Genomic DNA, 24,667 nt, shown 5'->3' with positions numbered 1-24,667 from the left:
GGTATTCACAAGGTGTCCACACCTGTTGACATCAGCCATTTTTCGAAATCTGAGGCATAGATGTACCATTGTGCTCATCAAAAAGAATAGCTTTTAGAGAAAAAATACAAAAATATTGTTACGGGTGAGTGACTTTTGTCATTGACCCCGTAACCGGAACTGGAGGGGACGACGGAGGCCGCCGAAATGAAAATAACCCACCTCCAAATCCTGCTCCAGCAGATGAGTATGTCCAACCGCCAGAGCCACCAAAAGACTGCCCGGTGAACGTCCTGATGGATTGGGCATCCAAAATGTGCGTTGGAGGGCTGGTGCGCCTGAATGACAAACAGGCCTACCGGGTCATTGGCCAGTTTGGGAGGTTTTAATTGACCCAGGTTGACAGGGAGGCCCTGATTTCAAAATTTGCTTACCAGGGGTTTGATCCCATCAAGACTCTGCACAGAGTCTTTCTTCAGAAAGACTTCAAGAAAAGATGAACAGAAGAGCTCATGATGGACATTGCGACTATGTGCTTGATCTTTTTGACACGTGGGACAAACTTGGTAAACATGCCAAAGAAAATGGGCTCTGACGGAGCTGCAGCCCTGAAAGAGCTCATTCAAAATTACAACTTGAAGAAAGGCCAAGTGCCTCCAGAGGACCTTACACTGTCAAGAATTGGCTTGACCTTTTATCAGGTGACAGTATACACCGCACACATGTCAGGCCCCCACCTCCCAATAAGGCCTGAATTCATGTCAACCATCAATGACGGCTACCCAGCACCTCCACCAATATGTTACGGGGTCAGTGACTTCCGTATAAACGCAATTACAGAGGAACAACCTCAGGCGAGAATCACAATGGCTGATTGGCACACTTGCGCACCTATCAGCTGATTCTGTCTATTTTCCTTTACTTCGTAACAATATATTTGGAACCAAGAGAATGAGGTTCACCCAAAACTATGCCATTATGGAACGGTTTTGATATCGGAAACACAAATCAGCAAAGATGTGTTAATTCGATGGTTAATAAAAATTCTTTGCTTAGCATCCCCAACCCCCTCGACACATAGTTCTGTAATAAAATAAAATGTTACAGAGCAACTGGTCAACCTTCCCAATTAAAGGGGTGGTGTCACCATATTTGTGGCTAGCTCGTTCTTTGCTGCCTCCTGGAAGTTTGATATTCTTTGCTGCCTCCTGAATGTTTTTTTATACCTTCTGGAAGCATGATACATGCACCAAGAATAACTCCTTTGATGAAATAACATTTCATTGCAACCTTCAGGCAGCAATTCTTTAACTGGAGTATCATTAGCTGTGAGCACTGTGATCGGGGTACTGTGGCTTTGCTGAAACTTCACGGCCATTATTTTGAAAGAGGTTCTGCAACGACGACTTCAGAATCTGTATTGATTCCCCAATGAGTTGCAAACTTGTTGATACTAGTCAGTTTTAAGGAAGATTAACCAGAAATCGGCGCCAAGTCTTCTGTTGAAACCTGGTCGGAACGTTACCTTTGCCACAGTCACTGTTGGAAAAAAAAGCATCTCAATTGTCTCATAAAATTTATTTCCATAACTGCTTTTGTCGCTACCTCCATATCCCCACCACCATCGAATGAACTTTACTCTGGCAGTCCACTGTTATGTCCTTGTGAATCTCTCGCCTGTTCAAGTGCGCTTTTCATTCCCTCACCTAAGAAAAACGTCCCTTTTACATTAATGCAACAATCACAAGTGTCTTCTACTTACAACTTTTTTCTAGGTGTGCCATGTTTTGGGCATGTTGGTAAACAGAACGGTAGGCGCAGCAGGCTCCCAGAGTCTGTACAGGTGTCGTTTTTCGAGGAGTAGCTTAAAAGATGCCGTTTGGACAGTCGCCCTCGGGAAGCAGCCATCCAACAGGCGGGAGGTAGAAGCAGAGTGGCAGTAGTGCCTTATCTGCACAAAACTACTCATAATCTGAAGAAAATAGCTAGTCAAAAGGGTGTCAAAGTAGTGTTCTCAGCACCACAAAAGCTTGGCAGGATAAGTCCCTTTATGGCCCCGCACCGCAAGCCAGCTGTCGGGTACTCCAAGAACCATCGCGAACATTTTGGGGATTGTGTAGAAGGGGTCATTTATGCGCTTTTGCTCACATGTGGTAATATAATATAGGTCAGACAGGTAGATGCCTTAACAATCGTCTTTGCAAACACAAGCCTAATGTTATAAACAACAATTATGGCCATTTGTCAGTACAATGCGTGGAATGCAATTGCACACCTATGTACGAGTCCTGCAGTGTACTGGCGAAGCATAAAGATAAAGATGTCCGAGAGATAGTTGAAGCAGACATTATCTTTCCCGAACCTGACACATGTGTAAGTGCACCGTCACTTGACATTTTAAAGTGGGAAACGGCTTTTCCGCTTGGCTAGTGGATAGACTGGTCGTGCCACTGTGCACTGATATATGGGTTGGAGTTTCCTGAAAATGAAAATTTAAGTTAGCGCATTGTGTTGCCCTCTCTCTCATGTTCCCGTCTTTTAGCACTCAATACGTCAAGTTTTCTAGGTATTCACAACGTATTCGAGACTGTTAACATCAGCCATTTTCTCAAGTTTGAGGTGTAAGTGTGCTATTGTGTTCATCATATGGGATAGCCTTTCAAGAAAAAATAGAAAACTACTTGGAACCAAGACAATGAGGGTCTACCAAAACTTTGCCGTTATGGATCGGTTTTGATACAGGCAACAAAAATCAGCACAGATGCGTTACTTCGAGGGTTAATGAAAATTATTTGCTTTGCACCCCCCTTCCTTTCTATACAGTGTTGTAATAAAATTGGAATGTTATGGGGCAGCTGGTCAACCCTCCGAATTAAAGGGGTCACGTCACCATATTTGTCGTTTGCGTGCTCTTTGTTGCAGGCGCTTCTTATAGCTCTGGGAAGAATGATATACGCGCCAAGATTCATTTAGCGTTGCAAAGAGCTTAATATCCTTTTTTTCCCCGAGGACAATTTTCAGTATTTGGGCATTATATTGCGTGGTTCACATGACTATGCAAAGATGCGACGCACATCAAGCTGATTATCGTCTGCTCTTGCACACACGTGCCACGCAAGCGCCTGCAAAACAAACATGCAGCAGGTGCAATGATTTGCCAGTACTTGCGTGGCAGAGCTGTCTAGAGGTCACTCACCTCAATATACTAGTAGGTGTGCGCACAAGAGGGGAGTAAAGGTGCGGCCAGTCCCGTTGGAAACACAGCCTGACATATTAAAATAATAGGGTGGGGGCGCCGTGATTTAGGGGGGCGGGTGCAAAGTCGACCCCACAGATTGACATAATAGGGACGGGGTGCACTGCGATGAACCTTCGTCCCCCCCCCTGTAGAGGAAACCTGCATATGCCTATGCTCAATACAACTTTCGTTACCCTTCCTACAGAGTTACAACCATGTGGCTACGACAGTCTGAAGGCACTTGCAATTGACATGAGACTCTGCATAGGCAGCACTGCAAAAAATACTGCCACGAACGCCCTCATCGCCGCGCTGGCCATAACTGTATAATGCTAAGAGAGCCGTTCGCAACTGAATGTGCATAGGCCCTCACCGCTAGTTAATGTTGAGGTGCAGTTTTCTGAAAACCAGAAACCTGACAACCTCCTTCCGTCAATCCAACCTTGCTTCAGAAAAGTAGGAAGCTCATTAAAGCGAACAGCAGGTACAATGCAAAAGATGTTTGTTATTTCGTCGCGCCGCAACTCCCAAATAAAGAGCAAGTGAGCTTTTTTTTCACAGGTATTTGTAGCTTTGCATTTGGGGATGCCGAAATTGAATCCAAGATGCTTAACGTATTGTATACTTTATGCTAGCATCGTTAATTCAGAACGATTTTGAATCAGCTCTCATTTTCGCCATCGTTCTGGCGAGTGAACCAGCATGCACTTCAGGGCGGTCTGGTGACGCGTCCGACAGGCGGAGAGAAATTCGTAGCTCTTTTCCCGAGTGTTGAATGCCCAAACATACCTGATATTTAACTAAATTATTTCGCATGAGCTAGTTGCACTTTTTTGCGCAACCAACCGTGTAAAAAAGTCAGGCTTCACATTACCTGAAACTGCGTCTACAGGTGGCGCTATGTGTTTGCGAAACTGAGTGAGAATTGAGCTCGTTGTCACAAACCTGGAACCACGATGTTATGGCCAGGTAGCCTGATGTGCCCGTGGTAGTGCTAAGAGTATTGACTATGCCCTAGTGTCGGCAGGCCTTTATAGCTTTTTTCAGGCAAATGGACATTGATGAAAAAGGTACACACAGCTTGGGCAGCGACCACAACTGTCTGCTACTTGAGTTAACCTGTGCGGGTAGCTTGGCGTCCCACAACCACTTTCGGAAGAAACAGGGCAAGTACGTGCCCAGCCAATCCGTTCTGGGTGTCGCAGACGACTTCGAGAAGAGCCCGTTAAGAGACCAAGCTGAGACCTATTACTTTGTGGCGGCCTTGTCCTCTGTCATGCAAAAACATATGGTCTGGCAGAGGCATGTACACGTGTGCTACGCAAGCCTTGGAGGAATGCGGAAGTGAAAACTGCTTGGCAAGCCCGCCGTGAGACGAACTGCCGACACCATGTCTTAGTCAAGAGGGGCGACGAAGAAGCATCTTTAAAAGCTTGAGCGAGTACCTTGACTTGAAACACAAGCGTCAAACACTGGTTCAAGAAAAGATCGCCAAACACAATCTCCATCTTACAGCCTCTCTACGGGAAGAAGGCAAAGTGGCATCGCAGAAGTTATGATGATATGCGCAATCGGATGGATCACCGCCCTGTTCAGCAGTGAAATGCTGCCACAAGGCAACTCGTCTTGGAGCTGAAGGAGCATCTCACCACTCAGCTGCTACATTTATATGGTCAACCACAGGGAAGCTGCGATGGCGCTCACGTAGAAGAAATGCACACACATTTGCCTGGGCCCCTCACGGAGAACTTGTCAACCGAAGGGTCAGCTGTGCGAAGGCGGGTCAGTCAGCAAGGGTGGAATTGACCGTGCATTGAAGCGAATCAGTGCCCGCACGCAAGTTTACTAAGGAGAGCGGATAGAACCCACCTACCCCACAATGCACTGCGCCCGGCGCCTTCATGCGGCTCTAAAAAGCTGCGCGCTCATTCGTTTGTGCGTGATGTTACCAAACATGGCTGTTCCCATGACGATGCTGTCGACAGCTGCTAGACAAAACTAAATGAGTGCGCTGTATTCGCTGAGGCGATCTTGATCGTGAACAACGCCTTCTGATCATTTGGAGGCACGCGTAGAAACTTCAAGTGTGACGAAAAATGCTGCGAGCATGCTTCTATCGACACAGCAATTCACTGCCACCGGCAGTGTTGATCAGTTTTCAATGACTGAAAGAGACACCAAGAAGTGGACAGTAGTATCCAGTGAATATTTAAGAACACGTTGGGATGCCGATCTCAGTAAGTTCTTTTTCTTCGCAGTTCCGAACAGAGCCATAAAATGCATGCTTACGAGACCATCGATACAGTCAAGTTTGCAAACGATGCTCGGGCAGGCGCAGCTTTGGTCACTATGCTACCCAGCGAGAGTGCGACTATTGCAGCTGTTGCACAGTGCCTTTAGTGCACATTGAAATCAGTGGAATATAGTAAACAACAACAAAAAAAGTTAAATTCAAACCCACAGCTTCGAGTGTTTGTCGAAAGCTACAAAATAAAAAGGTATGCGTGCGCTTAGTTAGGCTTCACTGTAATATTGCCAGGTATTTTGGTCAAGGCATCTGTGAATCTTTACGATTGAGTGCCCAGAGTAAGCACCATGTTGCAAATCACTGTAGTTAGCGTAGGAAAGACTGCAGTGTGTACATCAAAACTGCATTTCGGAATCGTTAGTGGTTCGAGCTTGCATTCTTTACATGTCAATTAATTGACAAATGTCCTGTAAATGAAGAGAATAACCAGCTGCAGCTAAGTTGCATGTAGTGTTTAAAAATGCACCCTCCTCGGCATTCCTTTTTACAGACAATGTTCTCATATGGTAAAAGAATTATGATAGTATGCCGAGTGCTAATGACAGGGAATGCTACACTAGCTGTAGGGTTGTGAATGATCAGTTTATGAACAGTTTGTAATCTGTTAGCAGCACCTTGCCGAGAAATTACATGGGCGCTTTGCAACACTGCTACTTCTGGCTCCATGAAAAACATGAAAAAACATCATTACACCTCCGGTTTTCAGCTAATGTGTGATTTATGCAGATTATGCCGACATTATTACCATAATTATACTCAATGGTCTAACTAACAAAATGGTACAATGCTACGTCGTTGGCACATATTTTTTAAGCATTGTTCGAAAACATTCTGAAATTTTGGTGATCTTGGAAAAGTTCACATTTTTCTTTCAATGCATGCTAACCGCGGCCTATCATACAAGTTGCTAACAGGTGGTATATAAAGAGACTGCACATAATACAGTGAGACACAGCACTCTTCTAGTCATTTCCAACTTCTTTATTTTAATACCTCAGTCCTCCCAGTTCTCTATGCAAGAAATCCTTTGTCTTTTGCAACTGCTTAAGCTTGCTTCACTTCGCAGCACTTGTTTTCGAACCTCCTGGGTTGATAAAAGGGGTGCTGGCCGCAAAATTTTCATTTTCCCGAGTCAAATGAAAGGACCAACCTTTAATGATCTAAAAAATGTACTGCAAAGTGCTGGTACACTCTGCAAAAGTAGTAATTTCAGTATGCTGTTTCTTAAAACCTAGTTTCCATTTCTACAGTGCCCTGACATCGTAACACATTATGAGCTCCTTGTCATGTGATTGTGTGAGAAATCGTGAAACTCGCTCGGCTGCTACTCACTGTGCTCCATTGCAGACCCACAAGCAGTCAATTTGTTAGTTTTTGTGACGTTGAGTGGCCATTTTGGTACCTGATGTCATCACAAGTAGCCAGATTGCAGCATGAAGTCTCTAGAATTGCCCGATGTCCCACAGGAAACCTCACTTTAATACGAGAAATATTATATCTTATCACGATTGTATTTGCTTTTCATTCGCTCGGAGTCACCTTTGTATCCATGAGATTCGAATTACCGAGTAAACCCGCCTTCATGAAGTGGTGCCGTACTGCTTTAGAATGTTGGCTGTGGAGGCGAATTCGAAGGTGCCAACGTACCCGGCAGTCTTTAAATGTGTCTGCTGGCTTGCCATTTTGACAAAAGAGAATGGCCCTTTGTGACTTGCTGCCGAGTTTCGTAATTCCTTCATCACTAGCACCAAGTCCCGAACCTCAATTCTTAATACAGCTGTATACTGTTTTTGTCAAAGTTTCTTTTCACTCTCTTTCTGTACTTAGCTTCACCTTTTTTAGTTCTCTCTTCTGTCAGGCTGTTAATCACTTCAACTCACAGTCACGTTGGCTAGGAAATATGTTGCTTTGTAGGATCAGTGAAAAGTCCGTTTATGAATGTTAATGTTTTGTTGTTTTTTTTTTCTTTTCACTCCTGCAATAAGGCTGCAGTGTGTGAAAATACATAAGTGATGTGCTCCCCAAAGATGCTTATTAGGGCTGTGCATGATGAGCTATGTCATTTAAAGACAGCTCTTCCATCTTTCCGGGATGTCTGAACACATGCTTAATTACTGATTTATGTCTCAATCAGCTTGCTTCACTAGCCCATTAACTGCTAAATGACATGGCCGGAGCAGTAAACCTGAGCGTAATTCGCTGTTGTTTTGCCATTTATTAGGTTGATGAATCTGTAAATCTGGTTCACTATCTCTCACTAATACTGACTTTTTGTCAAACATCTTTTAGCTCAGAAGGAGATCAGACTGTTGATATCCCCTTTTCTGATTTTGCTGCCTTTTACAAGCCATAACCTTTCAATTTTTTTACAATATTTCTCAAAGTTGATGTGAATGACCAACGGTGCAGAAAAGTATTTTGATTGTACTATTTGTTGAGTCAGCTGCAAAACTTGACCTTATTAATCTGGCACATGTGATATGATCATACTTATCTTGTTGTGTCTTCTTTTATGCCAGATCATGTGAACTGCTTGGTTAGCTTCATGTAGATCCACCAGATGCCATCATGACCACTCAAATGATAGCAATTATGATAAAGATTGCATATTTTTTAAATTAGTGCAGGTGTCACTGCGATCACTCCTGCTTGTGTCAGTTTTAAAGCTTCAGTTTCTTCTCAAAGCTTGACAGCATTTACTGTTTTACACATCAGCAAGTGGGATCCCCAATACGTATACTGCACCACCGTCTTTCGTTAAAGCTTTTGGATGCTTCTAGGGTGGTCTATGCTTCTTTCCCTGTTGCGCAATTCACTTCTGCTTCATTAAACGTGTAGCTGCGGTGACGAACCACACAAAGTTAGCAACAACTTTGCAGTCTTTCATCTCACTATTAGAATATCACTCCTATTCAGTATTGTGATTCATCTGTGTTCAGCTTAAATGGTAGTGCAGTCTAGTAGATTAAGTACAGGATAACGTCACATAATTTTTTAACAATGCAAACCTCCCTATGCTTTCATTCCTTGAGTTCAGTCTTTGACTTAGCCGCTTGTGCAGCTGTCGGTTCTTGCACTCGATGATATGCCATCACTGTGACTTGCTCTGTGATGTTGACACACCTAAAAGTGCAGACTTCTTCACATACAACTGTCCTGAAAAACAAGTAAAAATGTCGCTAGACAGCAGGTGCTGAACTCTGAATTTAAAACCATTTTGTTCTCTCCTCCCCCACTTGGAGGTTGGCCCCTGAAAAAATGTGGATCTGTGACCAGAGCTGGAATGCTGCCGGGTACTGCTGTTCAGTGCAGTGTGGATAAGTTCTGTGATGAGGACAGAGTGCCTTTGTGGACTTTTTCTGAAGGCATTTAGTACACATAATTTTGAACTTTTAACTTTATTATGAATAAATAAAATAGAGTAAAGAAAAAAATGGCAGCATATCCACGGAGTGAATGATGGAGAGTGGGGCGAAGCATTCGTCCGTCAATGCGTCCGTCTGTGTGACCGTCCATGCGTCTGTTTGTGCGCTCGTCCCTGCGTTCTTTCATGCATCCGCCCCTGCGTCCGTTCATGCGTCCATCCATGCATCTGTTTGTGTGCCCGTTTGTTCATCTATTCAACACTCCAAGTCCCACCATCTCGCATCTTTTTATCATATATTCCCCATATAGAAGCACCGCCATCCAGCGGACATTCCAAGGACTAAATGAGAGGTGGCACACGCACACTTTCTTACGGCCTGCGCTTTGGGTCCACTTCCCACCTTTAACCACCTCGAGTTCATGGTATATTCTAGTTCACTGTATTCATGGCACTGCAACCAAACGCTCGCTAAACCTTTCGAAAACCAAGGAGGTTACGCCCAGCGAGTATAACGTAGCAACCTTTCCCTGTCAGATAGGGCTCAATTTACATGCCAATGGCTGCTAATGAGAAATGAGAGACAGGAGAATTCGGCTTTTACTTTCTTACGGCTTGCGCTTCGTATCTACTTCTCATTTTTAACCACCTTGAGTTCATTCATGGTATATACAAGTTCATTGTATTCATGGCACTGCGGCTCAACGCTCGCTAAACCTTTCTAAAGCTAAGGAGGTTACATCCAGCGAGTATAATGTAGCATCCCTTTTTTGTCCGATAGTGCTCAATGTACATGCCAATGGCTGCTAATGGGGATCGCAGCGTGCGCGTTGACTAAAAGCCGAATGCTCATGTCTCTCATTCCCCATTAGCAGCCATTGGCATGTACATTGAACACTATTTTTTATTGTTAAACAACGCACAGAAGAAATCTCTCACTGGCACCACCTTGGAGGTCAAGTGTTATACCTATTTCGGGTATGTGCCACTGGTGGTTACATACGAGGGACGCCCAAGCCACGCCATAAGGAGCCGGCGCCATATGTGACATCATTCCTATTTTATAAGATCTCGCGTCTTTCATCAACTACAAGTACCGCTTTCTAGTTTATAACATCTTGCATCTTTTCATCATCAGCTACAAGTACCACCATCTAGTAAACACTACAAGAACTAAACAAGAGATGGCTACATACAGGAGACGGTACCGCCATCTAGTGAACACTGCAAGAACTAAACTAGAGGTGGCTACATACAGGGGACGGTACCACTATCTAGTGAACACTGCAAGAACTAAACTAGAGGTGGCTACATACAGGGGACGCACAGTCCACGCCCTAAGGAGCTTCGCCCCTAAAACATGTTAGCAACATCTGGATCCTTTGCAGAATGCTAGTATGGATCCATGCAATTATGATATACATAAATTTGAGGCAGGAGATAGAGTTCTACAATGAACAACATTTTAGCTTAAGATACAGATTGTTTTGATAAACATGTCACTTACACAGATATTGAACACATTGAAGAAAAAAATCCAACTTAGACATTACATTTTGAACACGTTTTTGTTTTGCATACTTAACGAAATATTACACCTAATGTTTCTATACATTTGGTAATAGCATTCCCGGTCAGCATACAGAACATTTGTTTAACATCATGTCACTTTGCATCATTTCACGAAACTTATCAGTAGTCTAATAGAGCTCTTTGTAATGATGTTTAAGCATTAATGTGAAAGCATTATGTTGTTTCACTTCCACTGATAGGTTATTCCACAATGACGTTTCAACAATATAAAGTCGTATTTTGCCATAAACATTTTTTAACCAGTGGTTTTAGAAAGTTACCACAATGAGGTGCTCTTGTTTGCAATTGCCAAGAGACAAAAAGAGAGCGGTGTAGAGGGATATTGCGTGTCACACTACAGGTTTTCCCGCTCAATTTAATCCAAGCGCCAGCCAAATTAATCTAGGCGCCAGTCAATTTAATCCAGCCGCCACTGAAATTAATCCAGGTGCCATTCATTTTAACCCAAGTGCCACTGAAATTAATCCAACCGCCAGCCGATTTAATCTGGACGCCTGCGAATTTAATCCTGATGACATTGCGACTTCAAAACGACCCAGAATTTTCGGGAATGCGTGGAGTGAATAGCTTTGGAGCGAATTTAACAGGGAAAAACCATGAATGATCAAGGTGGACGATTGGGCGAGTTGGTGATTCATGATCGACGTATGTAACTGCGCGGTAGTAAACACGGACGACAAGAAGATACAAGGACAAGCGCAGACTATCAACTGAAGGTTTATTTTTCAGAAACCACATATATATGACTGAAACAGAAACAGAAAACACGAAAATCTACAAAAAAATGATGACTTAGCACTTAACAATCGACAAAACGTGAACGTTTGACAAAAGCAGATTCAAGGACCATGTGCGCCACTTGCCAGATACCGTAGCTCTTTATCTAAAAGAGCTAACGACGGTTTGCTGACGCAGTTTTCTGGTTCCCGTGCCATTTTTTCCGCTTCGACAATCATACGGGTATGATCGTCTTTGTGCCTGAACAATACGACCGTGCTTTCGAACTGCGCAAGGCAGCCACACCTACTGACGTGCTGAGCTAAAAAACCCTCATTGCCAGTGCGCACATTGCGTGCGTGCTCGCGCAGGCGCTCATTTAGGCATCTCCCAGTCTGCCCGATGTAACACGCACCACAAGATAGCGGAATTCTATAAACTACATTCATGTCACATCTGACAAACTGGGTTTTATGCCTGACAGTGCAAGCTTGTTTGGGCCTATTGTTTACACATGTCATTTTGGCTAGCTGGGAGAGCTTGTAAGGTGCCGAAAAAACGACCTTTACGCCCATGCGCTGTCCGAGCTTTTTTATCTTGTGAGATAGCTGGTGCTTGTAAGGGATTACCGCGACTTTGTCACGTTTGCTTTTGTCTCTGTCATTAGTGCTCTCTCTGCTTCTGGGCTTTTTCTTCTTTTTTATTGTTTCTGCCACAGAAATGAGAAGCGAATCCGGGTAGCCAGCTTCTTTCAGACGCTAAACTTGATTTTGGAAGCTTGTTTCCATCATATGGAAACATGATCTGTCCAGGGCATTAGTGAAGCAGGAGTTCACTATGCCTCTCTTAACCAATTTGCTATGCGCTGATTTAAAAGGCAAAAGCGGTTTCATAGCGCGAGGCTCATACATCCAGCATGCGTGATTCACGCTGAACAAAAGTCTCATGTCTAGGAAGCGAATCGAGTTGTTCACTGGGAGTTCATGGGTCAGTACGAGTGGACTCAAGCAGTCACTAAAAACTTCAATGACATCAGATGACAACCCCATTACTCTAGCAGATTCACACTTAAAAACCACCAGGTAGTCGTCGACGAACCTGAAAATCCTCACAACTTCCTGGCAACACAGCCGCTCTTTCAAGTTCCTGTCGAACTTCGCAAGCAACAAATCACTCAGAATCGGTGCAATCGAAGATCCTATTGACACGCCATTATTTTGATAAACATCACCGTTCCATTCTACATAGGTAGAGGTCAGATAGGTAGCTAGCAGGTCAAGAAAACTGCTAACACTGACACCAGCCGCATTCTGGAACGTTACGTGGCCCATTAGATCAACACATTCTTCTATGCATGAATACAAAGCGTCACGAGGGAGAGAATAATATAAATCTTTGATATCTATGGAAAAAGCACTTAAAGTGTAGTTAGAATACTCTTTGAAGAATTCAGTAACCACCCTTGAATTCCTGACTAGAAAGGGATCATTAATCTCTAGAAGTTTCAACTTTTTCTGCAAAAACATCCCTAAGGCGTTTTGCCAGGAACCCTTCTCTGTAACGATGACATGAAATGGCACGTCGACTTTGTGTGTCTTTGCCGAAAAAAACATCTCTAGGGCCAACTTCTCACTTTTTTCTATCTTTCTTGCTATTTCAGACAGGTTAAGCTTCGTGCACAGTTTTTTCGCCTTAGATTTGACTTTAACCAGGTCTATACCACTGCACTTTTGGAAGACGGATGTGACCGCACTTACAGCTTTCTTCAGGTACAAGTCTTTGTTGAGGACCGCGAAGCCTCCCTCCTTGTCCGAAGGCACCACGCACAGTTCGTTGTCTCGTAGATGTGAAATTGTCCTGCTTAAAGGAAGACTACTTGCGCACGGCTTAACTTGCTGCAGCACATCAACTCCTTCAGACACGCACCTGTTACAGTCTTCTTGTGGAGCAAGGCTTGAAACACGTCTCACTATGGCCAGAAGATCCGGTGCGGTGTACTTCTTGTCTATGGCATACTTGGGGCCTAAGCTCAACGTCCGCCGCACGAAGTCTGGAAGAACTACGTCACCACACGTGTGCACAACACCTTTGAAGCGCTGCTTCGCCGCGATTCCAGAGCGTAGCCTCCTGAGTTCACCTGCCCACAGAGTGTCTGTGGTATGCTCGATGCATGCTGTGAACTCCTTCATTCTTCGTCTTTTGATACTGGGACTGGCCTCCTGTTGAAGCTGAAGTTGCAGGGCTTCTCTATACAGGCGGGCCTGTCTATTCCACTCTGATCTGAGAATCTTACAAATCCGGAGACCATGGCTGCTGGAGGGGTTGACGCCACCGAATAATCCTTTCACGTCTGGAGGCAGCTGCTTCTGTCGAATGTGGAACGCGAAAGCACGGGCACGGCAGGTAGCCAGTGCGACGAGGGTGATGAGTATAGACGGAAGAAGGGTTAGGGACGAAACACTGCCCGAAGAACTAGAAATGTAACTAATCAAGGTGGACGATTGGGCGAGTTGGTGATTCATGATCGACGTATGTAACTGCGCGGTAGTAAACACGGACGACAAGAAGATACAAGGACAAGCGCAGACTATCAACTGAAGGTTTATTTTTCAGAAACCACATATATATGACTGAAACAGAAACAGAAAACACGAAAATCTACAAAAAAATGATGACTTAGCACTTAACAATCGACAAAACGTGAACGTTTGACAAAAGCAGATTCAAGGACCATGTGCGCCACTTGCCAGATACCGTAGCTCTTTATCTAAAAGAGCTAACGACGGTTTGCTGACGCAGTTTTCTGGTTCCCGTGCCATTTTTTCCGCTTCGACAATCATACGGGTATGATCGTCTTTGTGCCTGAACAATACGACCGTGCTTTCGAACTGCGCAAGGCAGCCACACCTACTGACGTGCTGAGCTAAAAAACCCTCATTGCCAGTGCGCACATTGCGTGCGTGCTCGCGCAGGCGCTCATTTAGGCATCTTAAGTGCGGTCACATCCGTCTTCCAAAAGTGCAGTGGTATAGACCTGGTTAAAGTCAAATCTAAGGCGAAAAAACTGTGCACGAAGCTTAACCTGTCTGAAATAGCAAGAAAGATAGAAAAAAGTGAGAAGTTGGCCCTAGAGATGTTTTTTTCGGCAAAGACACACAAAGTCGACGTGCCATTTCGTGTCATCGTTACAGAGAAGGGTTCCTGGCAAAACGCCTTAGGGATGTTTTTGCAGAAAAAGTTGAAACTTCTAGAGATTAATGATCCCTTTCTAGTCAGGAATTCAAGGGTGGTTACTGAATTCTTCAAAGAGTATTCTAACTACACTTTAAGTGCTTTTTCCATAGATATCAAAGATTTATATTATTCTCTCCCTCGTGACGCTTTGTATTCATGCATAGAAGAATGTGTTGATCTAATGGGCCACGTAACGTTCCAGAATGCGGCTGGTGTCAGTGTTAGCAGTTTTCTTGACCTGCTAGCTACCTATCTGACCTCTACCTATGTAGAATGGAACGGTGATGTTTATCAAAATAATGGCGTGTCAATAGGATCTTCGATTGCACCGATTCTGAGTGATTTGTTGCTTGCGAAGTTCGACAGGAACTTGAAAGAGCGGCTGTGTTGCCAGGAAGTTGTGAGGATTTTCAGGTTCGTCGACGACTACCTGGTGGTTTTTAAGTGTGAATCTGCTAGAGTAATGGGGTTGTCATCTGATGTCATTGAAGTTTTTAGTGACTGCTTGAGTCCACTCGTACTGACCCATGAACTCCCAGTGAACAACTCGATTCGCTTCCTAGACATGAGACTTTTGTTCAGCGTGAATCACGCATGCTGGATGTATGAGCCTCGCGCTATGAAACCGCTTTTGCCTTTTAAATCAGCGCATAGCAAATTGGTTAAGAGAGGCATAGTGAACTCCTGCTTCACTAATGCCCTGGACAGATCATGTTTCCATATGATGGAAACAAGCTTCCAAAATCAAGTTGAGCGTCTGAAAGAAGCTGGCTACCCGGATTCGCTTCTCATTTCTGTGGCAGAAACAATAAAAAAGAAGAAAAAGCCCAGAAGCAGAGAGAGCACTAATGACAGAGACAAAAGCAAACGTGACAAAGTCGCGGTAATCCCTTACAAGCACCAGCTATCTCACAAGATAAAAAAGCTCGGACAGCGCATGGGCGTAAAGGTCGTTTTTTCGGCACCTTACAAGCTCTCCCAGCTAGCCAAAATGACATGTGTAAACAATAGGCCCAAACAAGCTTGCACTGTCAGGCATAAAACCCAGTTTGTCAGATGTGACATGAATGTAGTTTATAGAATTCCGCTATCTTGTGGTGCGTGTTACATCGGGCAGACTGGGAGATGCCTAAATGAGCGCCTGCGCGAGCACGCACGCAATGTGCGCACTGGCAATGAGGGTTTTTTAGCTCAGCACGTCAGTAGGTGTGGCTGCCTTGCGCAGTTCGAAAGCACGGTCGTATTGTTCAGGCACAAAGACGATCATACCCGTATGATTGTCGAAGCGGAAAAAATGGCACGGGAACCAGAAAACTGCGTCAGCAAACCGTCGTTAGCTCTTTTAGATAAAGAGCTACGGTATCTGGCAAGTGGCGCACATGGTCCTTGAATCTGCTTTTGTCAAACGTTCACGTTTTGTCGATTGTTAAGTGCTAAGTCATCATTTTTTTGTAGATTTTCGTGTTTTCTGTTTCTGTTTCAGTCATATATATGTGGTTTCTGAAAAATAAACCTTCAGTTGATAGTCTGCGCTTGTCCTTGTATCTTCTTGTCGTCCGTGTTTACTACCGCGCAGTTACATACGTCGACCATGAATGAGTCACTCGTGACACAATGTGACACAATGCGACTCGCGCGACATTATCTCGCCTATCACCCGCGTAAGCACTATTCACACCTTCGACATGCATATCAAAGGAAAAGCCGTCCACACAGTAATAACTTGATAATTATTAACCAGGCCAATGATCTCATCACGAGTGACTTAAATGACGTCCTCACGCATATCACCCACGCACGCACTGTCTTAACCTTCCGTCATGCATATCAAATGAAACGTCTTTGAAAGGGCGGAATCTTGATACCTAAAACTCGGCCAAGCCACCTGATAACCAGTTCCTCAGGGGACGTCATCACAAATATCACCCGCGCACGTTATTTACTCGCCTGCCGACATGCATGCCAAACGAAACGTCTTTGAGAGAGCAATAACGTGGTACCTATGACTCGGCCAACTGACTTGATCACTTGTGATTTAGGTGACGTCATCACGCCTATCACCCACGCACGCAATGTCTAACCTGCCATCATGTATACCAAACGAAACGTCTTCGAGAGGCTAATAAATTGAACGCTGTCAATCGGCAGAGTGACGTGATCACTAGTGACTCGTGTGACGTCATCGCGTTTGACACCCACGCACGCAGCGTCTAACCTGAGTTTCGTACATATCAAATGAAACGTGTTTGAGAGAGTAATAACTTGAACGCTGTCACAAGGCCCAGTGACGTCATCACTAGCGACTGGCGTGACGTCATCTCGCCTAAGACTCACGCAAGCACTCTATAATGTGCCTTCATGCATATCAAACAAAACGTCTTTGAAAGGGTAATAACTTGAATGCTGGCACTAGGCCGCGTGACGTCATCACTAGTGACTCACGTGACGTCATTACGCCTATCACACGCACACGCAGTGTCCAAACCTGTCTTCATGCATATCAAACGAAATGTCTTTGAGAGAGTAATAACTTGAACGCTGTCACAAGGCCCAGTGACGTCATCACTAGTGACTGGCGTGACGTCATCACGCCTATCACACAGGCACGCAGTGTCCAAACCTGTCTTCATGCATATCAAACGAAATGTCTTTGAGAGAGTAATAACTTGAACTCTGTCACAAGGCCCAGTGACGTCATCACTAGTGACTGGCGTGACGTCATCACGCCTGACACCCACGCACGCGGTGTCCTAACCTGTCTTCATGCATATCAAACGAAATGTCTTTGAGAGAGTAATAACTTGAACGCTGTCACAAGGCCCAGTGACGTCATCAATAGTGACTGGCGTGACGTCATCATGCCTGACACCCACGCACGCGGTGTCCTAACCTGTTTTCATGCATATCAAACGAAATGTCTTTGAGATAGTAATAACTTGAACGCTGTCACAAGGCCCAGTGACGTCATCACTAGTGACTGGCGTGACGTCATCACGCCTATCACACACGCACGCGGTGTCCAAACCTGTCTTCATGCATATCAAACGAAATGTCTTTGAGAGAGTAATAACTTCAATGCTGTCACAAGGCCCAGTGACGTCATGACTAGTGACTGGCGTGACGTCATCACGCCTGACACCCACGCACGCGGTGTCCTAACCTGTCTTCATGCATATCAAGCGAAATGTCTTCGAGAGAGTAATAACTTGAACGCTGTCACAAGGCCTAGTGACGTCATCACTAGTGACTGGCGTGGGTGTCAGGCGTGACGTCATCACGCCTGACACCCACGCAAGCACTCTGTAACCTGCCTTCATGTATATCAAACGAAACGTCTTAGAGAGAGTAATAATTTGAATGCTCTCACTAGGCCTAGCGACGTGAATACTAGTGACTCATGTGACGTCATCACGTCTATCACACACGCACGCGCTGTCCTAACCTGTTTTCATGCATATCGAACGAAACGTCTGTGAGAGAGCAATAATGTTATACTTATGACTCGGCCAACCGACTCGATCACTATTGACTCACGTGACGTCATCACGACTAACAGTCATGCAAGCACTCTCTAACGTGCTTTCATAAATATCAAACGAAACGTCACTGAGAGAACATTAACTTGAAGGCCGTTGCAGGCAGCGTCTGCTAGTAAAAAACTAACTTCTCGCGCTGCACAGCCGTTCACCAGCTAACCGGTATACGTAGGCACCAGATCGCGCGTTTTGAATTCAGTCAAAAGCGTCTTTACTGGGCCTTTGTTTGACTTGACGCTTTTCTCGACTCGTGTAGATGCGATGGAAGCAACAGTACCTTCAAGCAGCAGTGTGGTACAACCCAACAACAGTGTCACATCGCTCGTTGAGGGCAGCGCTTCTCCTTCATTCAATAAATAGAAATAATGAAGTCGAAACGACAATTAAGCATTTTACAAACCATACTCAATTACGCAACATTCAACCGATACCCTCACCTCCCTGCGACACGTTTACTCCAGCTCGTCGTGTGGGTAGATGTACGCGTCTTTTTTGTTGCTTCTCGTGTTTCGTAGAATGCCTTGAAAATGCGGGCAGCCAGGCCGCAATACTGTGAACGGACAGGCGTTCTACACTAAACAGGCACACTTATTCCAAGCACACTAACCTATAAGAAACGGCGTGGCGTAGAATGTAGAAAGGAAGGCACGAGTCCGCCACAGCATTGAATGGCGCATCAGCAAATGGCCAGTTGCAAATAGCAATAGTATGTATCTCAAGTATGGGGACTGCCCTCTATTACAACGGATTTGTTTCACAGGATAACCAGATGAAATAATTGTTGAGCCGAAGGAGTGGTAGACAAATCTTTTTGTAGCAAGTTTGGAGCAGGCAGACCGTGCGTCTTATGCTTGATTAAGGATATACAGTGTTATGACTATAGCCGAATTATATGCAAACGCCTGTTTCGTTTCTTGTGTTCATATCGTGTCATTTTGACACGTGAGCACAAATTAGAGGGCGAGGAGAGCTTTTATAGTGCTTTTATAGTGCCTATATATACCTATTTCGGGCGTTGTAGCCTCAATTCGTATAGGTGCCTGTAAATTTCTGTGTTCAAAATCGATGCCTATATAAACGCTATTTAACCTGAAATTTTGCTTTCAAGTACCACTGAGCCCGGTATTCATGTTACCGGGCAAAATATAGGTTTCGGGACACTGTGTGGTGCAAACTACTCTTTATTTCACGAGTTACGTTTACAACTGTCAAACTCAAAAGGCATTTTAGCCAAGAGGGAGGTAGACTAGCCTCTACACATGTATACCATCCATGTCGCGTCGTCTGCTCAGCCTCTTTCCAGTGTGCGCTCAGATGCGTAGGGAGCAGGAGGTGCCTCTGTGCAGCGGCAGGAAGATGAAGAATGAATGCGAAACTGTGGAGAGTCATCAGGAGAAGTAAGGAAGTAGAGTGCAGATAAAAAAAGCAATATCTATGTAGTTTTTGTTTTTTGTTTGTCATTTACATGTGGTGCTTCACTGGGTCACCTGAAAATGTTTATTTAGGCAGTGGAAAATGTTGCCTGCCCAATGAAAAGGTTTGTGTCACTAGAAATTTTAATTTGATCATTAGAAGCGGCAAAAGCATAATCTCAGGAGGTGAGCTTGAAACCTTCGCCACTAACTCTAAGAAGACTTCGTAAGTCCAATTCCTTTCCTGCTATTGGTATGAAATTCACTCGGAGCTGGAGCATCACACGACGTGCATGAGCACGTCATGCGCGCGTAACCTACACTCGCATGAGATGCCCATATCAGCCCATGCATGCAAGCGGTGTTCTGCCGTCTCGATGTTCTTTTGTATTGTACTGCGAGTTTTTGTGGGATGGATCCCTATCTGCGCGCACGTTTGGAGATGCTGGCTTGGATAACGTATCCTTACCCCGATACACAGCGTCACACCGCTGCATCTTCTGCTAAGGACGATACACCTAGGGTGCCTGAATGGTTTCCCTCGCCCGCCGCTCCGTACAGGGTGGGGACATTGTTTGACGGGGTGCTCGCCGCCGCGACCGGTTTTTCCTGACGGCCGCCGCCATTGCAGATCTCACTTCGCATAGCGACGGGAGCAAAGAAGGAGCTGTGGCCGCTCTGTCATATACTTTTTTAGGGAAATGACTGGGTGCTGCGTGCCCATGTGCACGAACAACTCCAGAAATGGTTGGAAACTCTACCATTTTCCGACAGAGCCCAAAAGAAGGCTGCTATGGATGGTGAAGATTAAGCGAGACAAGTGGCAGCCTACGAAGTCCTCGTGTGTATGCAGTGTGAGTATCCCGACATGTGTTCTTTTCTCGTCGAGAACTTTGAAACTTGTTTTTTTAAATGTGTATACGTGTCTGTGGGTCACTTTGTCGGTGCTGTAAACGCTTCACGTCTAAGTTGCAGTTTTTCTCTCTTTTTTTGCGATCTCTAAAAGTGCAGCTATGGAAACGTGTGGCGCAGCCGCAGTATTTGAAGTTTGTACCAGTTTTTAGTCACTATATGTATAAACAAAATAGGCTGCTTGTTATTAAATTGCGTATTTACAGAAAAGTGTTTTTCATTCGTTTATTGCAAATCACGAAATTCAATAAAAGTTGTGTGGTATACTGTGTCTTTCTAGTAATTCTGTCTAGGCTAAGCTAAGCTAAAATTCATGGTTCATAACGGACTTACAGGCACATTTTGAAGCAAGCCATTTCGAGCAGCACCGAGCTGACCAGTGGATAAAACTGAAGCCGAACGCTGTGCCAACGGTGTTCCCTTTCAGGGGTAAGTTACTGTTTCACTGTGCGTCAAAGATTCTGTATGAACCTAACAGGTGGCAACAGTACAAGGCTAAAATGATTTAGTTTCAAAAATTAGGATGATCCGTGGAATTCCTCGTTTGAGGATATTAAGAAAGTCGGGGTACGTGCCTGCGACCTGAGAAAAGGCATATGTCTGCAACCTATAATACTGCTAAAATCCAGTACAGGCCTGTGATTAGAGCTGGCTACCTTGTAATACTTGCAGCTTGTGACTGTCCTTTTTTGCACTGCAGGCTTGCCTCCACAAAGGAAGGCGCCAAAGGACAGGGCAGGACCTGCTGTGTTGCCTGATGCATGCCAAGAAACACGCGGTGACAACTCTACGGCCATTAATTGTACGCCACTCACAAGTGCACAGGCGAATTTAAATTCACGCACAGACAGTCTTGGCGCACAGCAACCGCAAAGCTGCAATTCTCAGACGCCTGATTCAGTACCGCACATTATGGAAAGGGAAGAAGTTGTGATCTCGGCCGATGCACCTGACGGGGCACGTGAAAACAAGCAGTTAAATAAGCAGCTCTCCGATATGGGCAGAAAATACACTCAGCTACATCAAGTCCATCGGAAAGCCACCTCAACCATTCAAGCACTAAAAAAACAGGTGAAAAAATTGGAAACCAAAATGGAATTATTCGGACAGCGTTTGAAATTCCTCAATGATGACCAGCTGCAGGCTCTTGGGCGCCAGAGTAATAAGGGAAGCACTTGGTCTGCAGAAACAATCAAGCAGGCGCTTCAGATTAAGTTTTCCTGTGGAAAAACTGGTTACCAGACACTAAGAAATCTGGGCTACCCCTTGCCATCCGGAAAAACCCTTGCACGTCGCCTTCAGGGCCTCAAGTTTCTTCCCGGAATTTTGACGGAAGTCATCGATGTTCTCAAAATCAAAGCAGAGAACATGCAAGACATTGAAAAAGACTGTGCTTTGTTCTTGGATGAAATGGAGATTGCTCGCGGGTACGAGCTCGATCGCGCTGAGGATGTGGTGTTGGGGGGGCAAACTATGCCAGAAAATCCAGACGAACCTGCACATCACGCACTAGTGTTCATGGTAGGAGGCCTGAATACGAGATGGAAGCAAGTGATTGCCTACCACTTCACCGGAAGTCATGTAGAGGGTAGTATCCTCAAGGACTACGTCATGAAGATAGTGCAGCTCTGCGCGGAAATCTCTTTAAGAATCCGTGTCGTCACTTGCGACATGGGGGCTTCTAATCGGGCTATGTGGCGCGAGCTCGGATTCTCCAGCCACAGGAATTCCATTACTGTATGTTCAGTGCCTCACCCCTGTCTGGAAGACAAAGAATTGTTTTTCACAGCAGATGCTGCACACGTGCTGAAGAATGTCAAGTCACAGTTGCTTTCATCGGAAGTATTCTTTCTGAGTGATGCAACAGTATGCCAGCACAATCTGCCATCAAAAGAAGTGAACGTGGACCATGTGCGCAGTGTAATTAAGTATGATGCTGAACGAGAGCTGAAAGTCGCCCCGAGGCTCTCAGAGTTACACATTTCGCGAGGCCATTTCACAAAAATGAAAGTGGGAGTTGCTGTCCGCTTCTTCAGGGAAGCTCCTGCAGCGATTCGGTACCTAATTAAAGAGGACGCGATAGAGCCGGAGGCAGAGACAACAGCTTGGTTTCTAGAATTAGTATTCAACTGGTACACGCTAATGTCTTCCCGCCACCCATCAGTTGCTCTCAGCCTTCGAGACATGCGGAGGTACCACGAATCAATTGAGCTACTGAACTCGGCCCTCGAAGTTTTTCAAGGAATGAAGATGGGAAGCAAGGCACAGTGGAAGCCTTCGCAAGCAGGTTTACTAATAACAACAAAAGTCGTTCTTCGTCTCCAAGACATTCTCTTGCGCAGTGAAGGATACGAATTCTTCCTCACGAGCAGAATCTTGCAAGACTGCCTCGAAAATTTGTTTTCGGTGGTGCGCATCAGGAAGCCTGTTCCTAACGCATATGACTTAAAGTGTGCCCTGAAGCTTGTGTGCGTGAGTCAGTTCCTTCATGCACCCGGAACGTCAAGCTACGAAGTCGACGATGCTAAGTACCTCGCCGACATGCTTGCAAAAGGCAAACAAGAGCACGGGGAGGTGGAAGCTGATGTCATTGATGACTCGGAAATTTTGTTCATTGAAGAACTTCAAGAAAACGAATGCAACATCCTTTTCTACATCGGCGGCTTCCTTTTAAAAGGTATGCTGAGTGTTGTAGCGGGATGCGGGCATTGTAATTCTGCCTTGTTAGGCTCAACTGAAAGCGAGCACGCAACTCTGACTATTCTGAAGGAGTACAGGAGTGAAGGTGGCAACCTCACATATCCCAGCAAGGATGTTTTGCTGACACTCAAGTCGTGTGAAGAGCATTTCAGGGGCATCATAAGTTGGAGTGAGGGCTTGCTGCGCTTAAGGTCCCCGTTGAAGGCCGTGACCGATTATTTGAACGAGATGGTGCGCCCTTGCGTAAAGACTTGCTCCGAGCACAGTGACGCCGTAGCAAAACTCCTTATTGCGAATTATGCAAGACTGAGGCTTCGCGTGCATTTGCGCCACGTTAGTTCAAACGGCGTCAATGAACACGGAAGCAAGACGTGCGCTGGGGTAAGCCTTCCGTGACCAGCCGAACTGGACCAGTCACTTATAAATTTTATTATTTTTTCTTTCAGAACACTTATTGTTTGATTAAAATATTTTGAGTTCATTGTGAACTGGCTAACCTCCCTGTCCTTTCTTCATCCTCCTCCTTAAGTTCATAGACATTTTTCTTATTTGTTATACAATATCACATTCTTAGATAAAAACAGCGTTGTGATCTTTAAGCTGACTAAGGTTGTGATCTTTGGAGAATGTTTATGGTAAGTTAATATTATTGCGGTCGAAGCAATACCGACACAGCGTCACAGAGGCAGAATACGAGAGTGATACTTCTCGGATAATTAGATTGCTCGCTTACATATATCTATGGAAAGTAGAAAAACTGAACAGGTATAGGGCATCAAAATCGTTATTACTGCATTTCATCTTGTATTTTCCAATAACTTAGTAAGATTTTTTTCTCAGTGGTCACATAAAAACGAGAGATTCAATTGATGTTTACGCTGTTTCACTATCTCAACCAGCTATAACAGAAAAATAGCTGTGTAACAAATCTGAATCTCATTCCCGCAAGATTATTCAGAGCTGCGAGGGCACGCAAGGCGGGGGAAAAAGCAGGATGAAGTAAGTTCAACGCGTACAATGCGAGCACTACTGAGTGGCTGGCACGCTGCACAGCCACTGAGGAGTGCGGTGAGTTTAGGTAACAGGAAAAGGCGTGCGCTTCATGAATTAATGTAGATTTATCCTGCAAACAGTCTCCAATGACAGACGCACATATTCAGACTGCTTTTTTATAGCGCGAAATACCATTTCTCGCACTAAACTCTTCTCAAACTCTCCTCATACGCGCGCGCAGGCAGTGTGTTTCGTTGGGGTGAGATATGTAATGGCGGACGCTCTAGCAGACGACGCGGTTGTCCCCACCCTGTACGGAGCGGCGGGCGAGGGAAACCATTCAGGCACCCTAGATACACCAAAGCCACGCCCAGCGTTGTGAATGCTGGCCCCGACACAATGCGCAAACTGCGAGAACATCAACGCAAACAAAATGGAGGCACCTTAGTCTCCTGTCTCTCTCGACATGAAATTAAATAAATAAGGCGAATAGATTTCGCCTGTGTGTTCTAACATTTTTGTAAACTTTCATGCTTCTATTTAGGCAACAGTTTGTACAAATTACACACGTTGTCTCAAATAGTTCTCGCAGTGTCACGTACTACTTTGACATAGGCAGGACCATTCTATCACCTTCACCATGCTGGGGCGCACGCCCATGAGATGAAGGTGAAGCCGTGT

General features: G+C 44.9%; 2 protein-coding genes across 7 annotated transcripts in view; one reads left to right on the top strand and one right to left on the bottom strand.

Annotated features, from left to right (window-relative positions):
• Positions 1-24,667, bottom strand: part of LOC142765331 (uncharacterized) — a 90,674-nt gene that overhangs the window by 41,321 nt on the left and 24,686 nt on the right. For 3 of the 6 annotated variants that reach the window (XM_075866111.1, XM_075866109.1, XM_075866108.1), the window contains 2 exons: positions 1,742-1,930; positions 202-317 (listed from right to left, as the gene is read on the bottom strand). The exons of 1 other annotated variant lie outside the window; for it this stretch is intronic. In XM_075866111.1, the coding sequence (XP_075722226.1) occupies positions 202-317; positions 1,742-1,763 (138 nt within the window). In that variant the 5' untranslated portion in view covers positions 1,764-1,930. Of the gene's footprint in view, positions 1-201; positions 318-1,741; positions 1,941-24,667 lie in introns of all 6 variants that reach the window. 2 more of the 6 variants (XM_075866107.1, XM_075866110.1) reach the window with 2 other exon arrangements.
• Positions 19,946-23,481, top strand: LOC142765329 (uncharacterized). The gene is made up of 3 exons (XM_075866105.1): positions 19,946-20,235; positions 20,629-20,722; positions 20,994-23,481. The coding sequence occupies exons 1-3, from the start codon at positions 20,083-20,085 to the stop codon at positions 23,387-23,389; spliced, it is 2,643 nt and encodes an 880-aa protein (XP_075722220.1). The 5' UTR covers positions 19,946-20,082; the 3' UTR covers positions 23,390-23,481.

The sequence above is a fragment of the Rhipicephalus microplus genome, chromosome 6, assembly GCF_043290135.1.
Source record: "Rhipicephalus microplus isolate Deutch F79 chromosome 6, USDA_Rmic, whole genome shotgun sequence".
Classification (NCBI taxonomy): domain Eukaryota; kingdom Metazoa; phylum Arthropoda; class Arachnida; order Ixodida; family Ixodidae; genus Rhipicephalus; species Rhipicephalus microplus.
This window is presented reverse-complemented; position numbering and strand designations above follow the sequence as displayed.

Bases quoted from the DNA above. Each gene is read 5' to 3' on its own strand.
- LOC142765329 (XM_075866105.1), top strand. From the start codon at position 20,083: ATGACTGGGTGCTGCGTGCCCATGTGCACGAACAACTCCAGAAATGGT. The intron at 20,236-20,628 runs GTGAGTATCCCG...ACGGACTTACAG, and splicing joins AGTCCTCGTGTGTATGCAGT to GCACATTTTGAAGCAAGCCA. The intron at 20,723-20,993 runs GTAAGTTACTGT...TTTGCACTGCAG, and splicing joins AACGGTGTTCCCTTTCAGGG to GCTTGCCTCCACAAAGGAAG.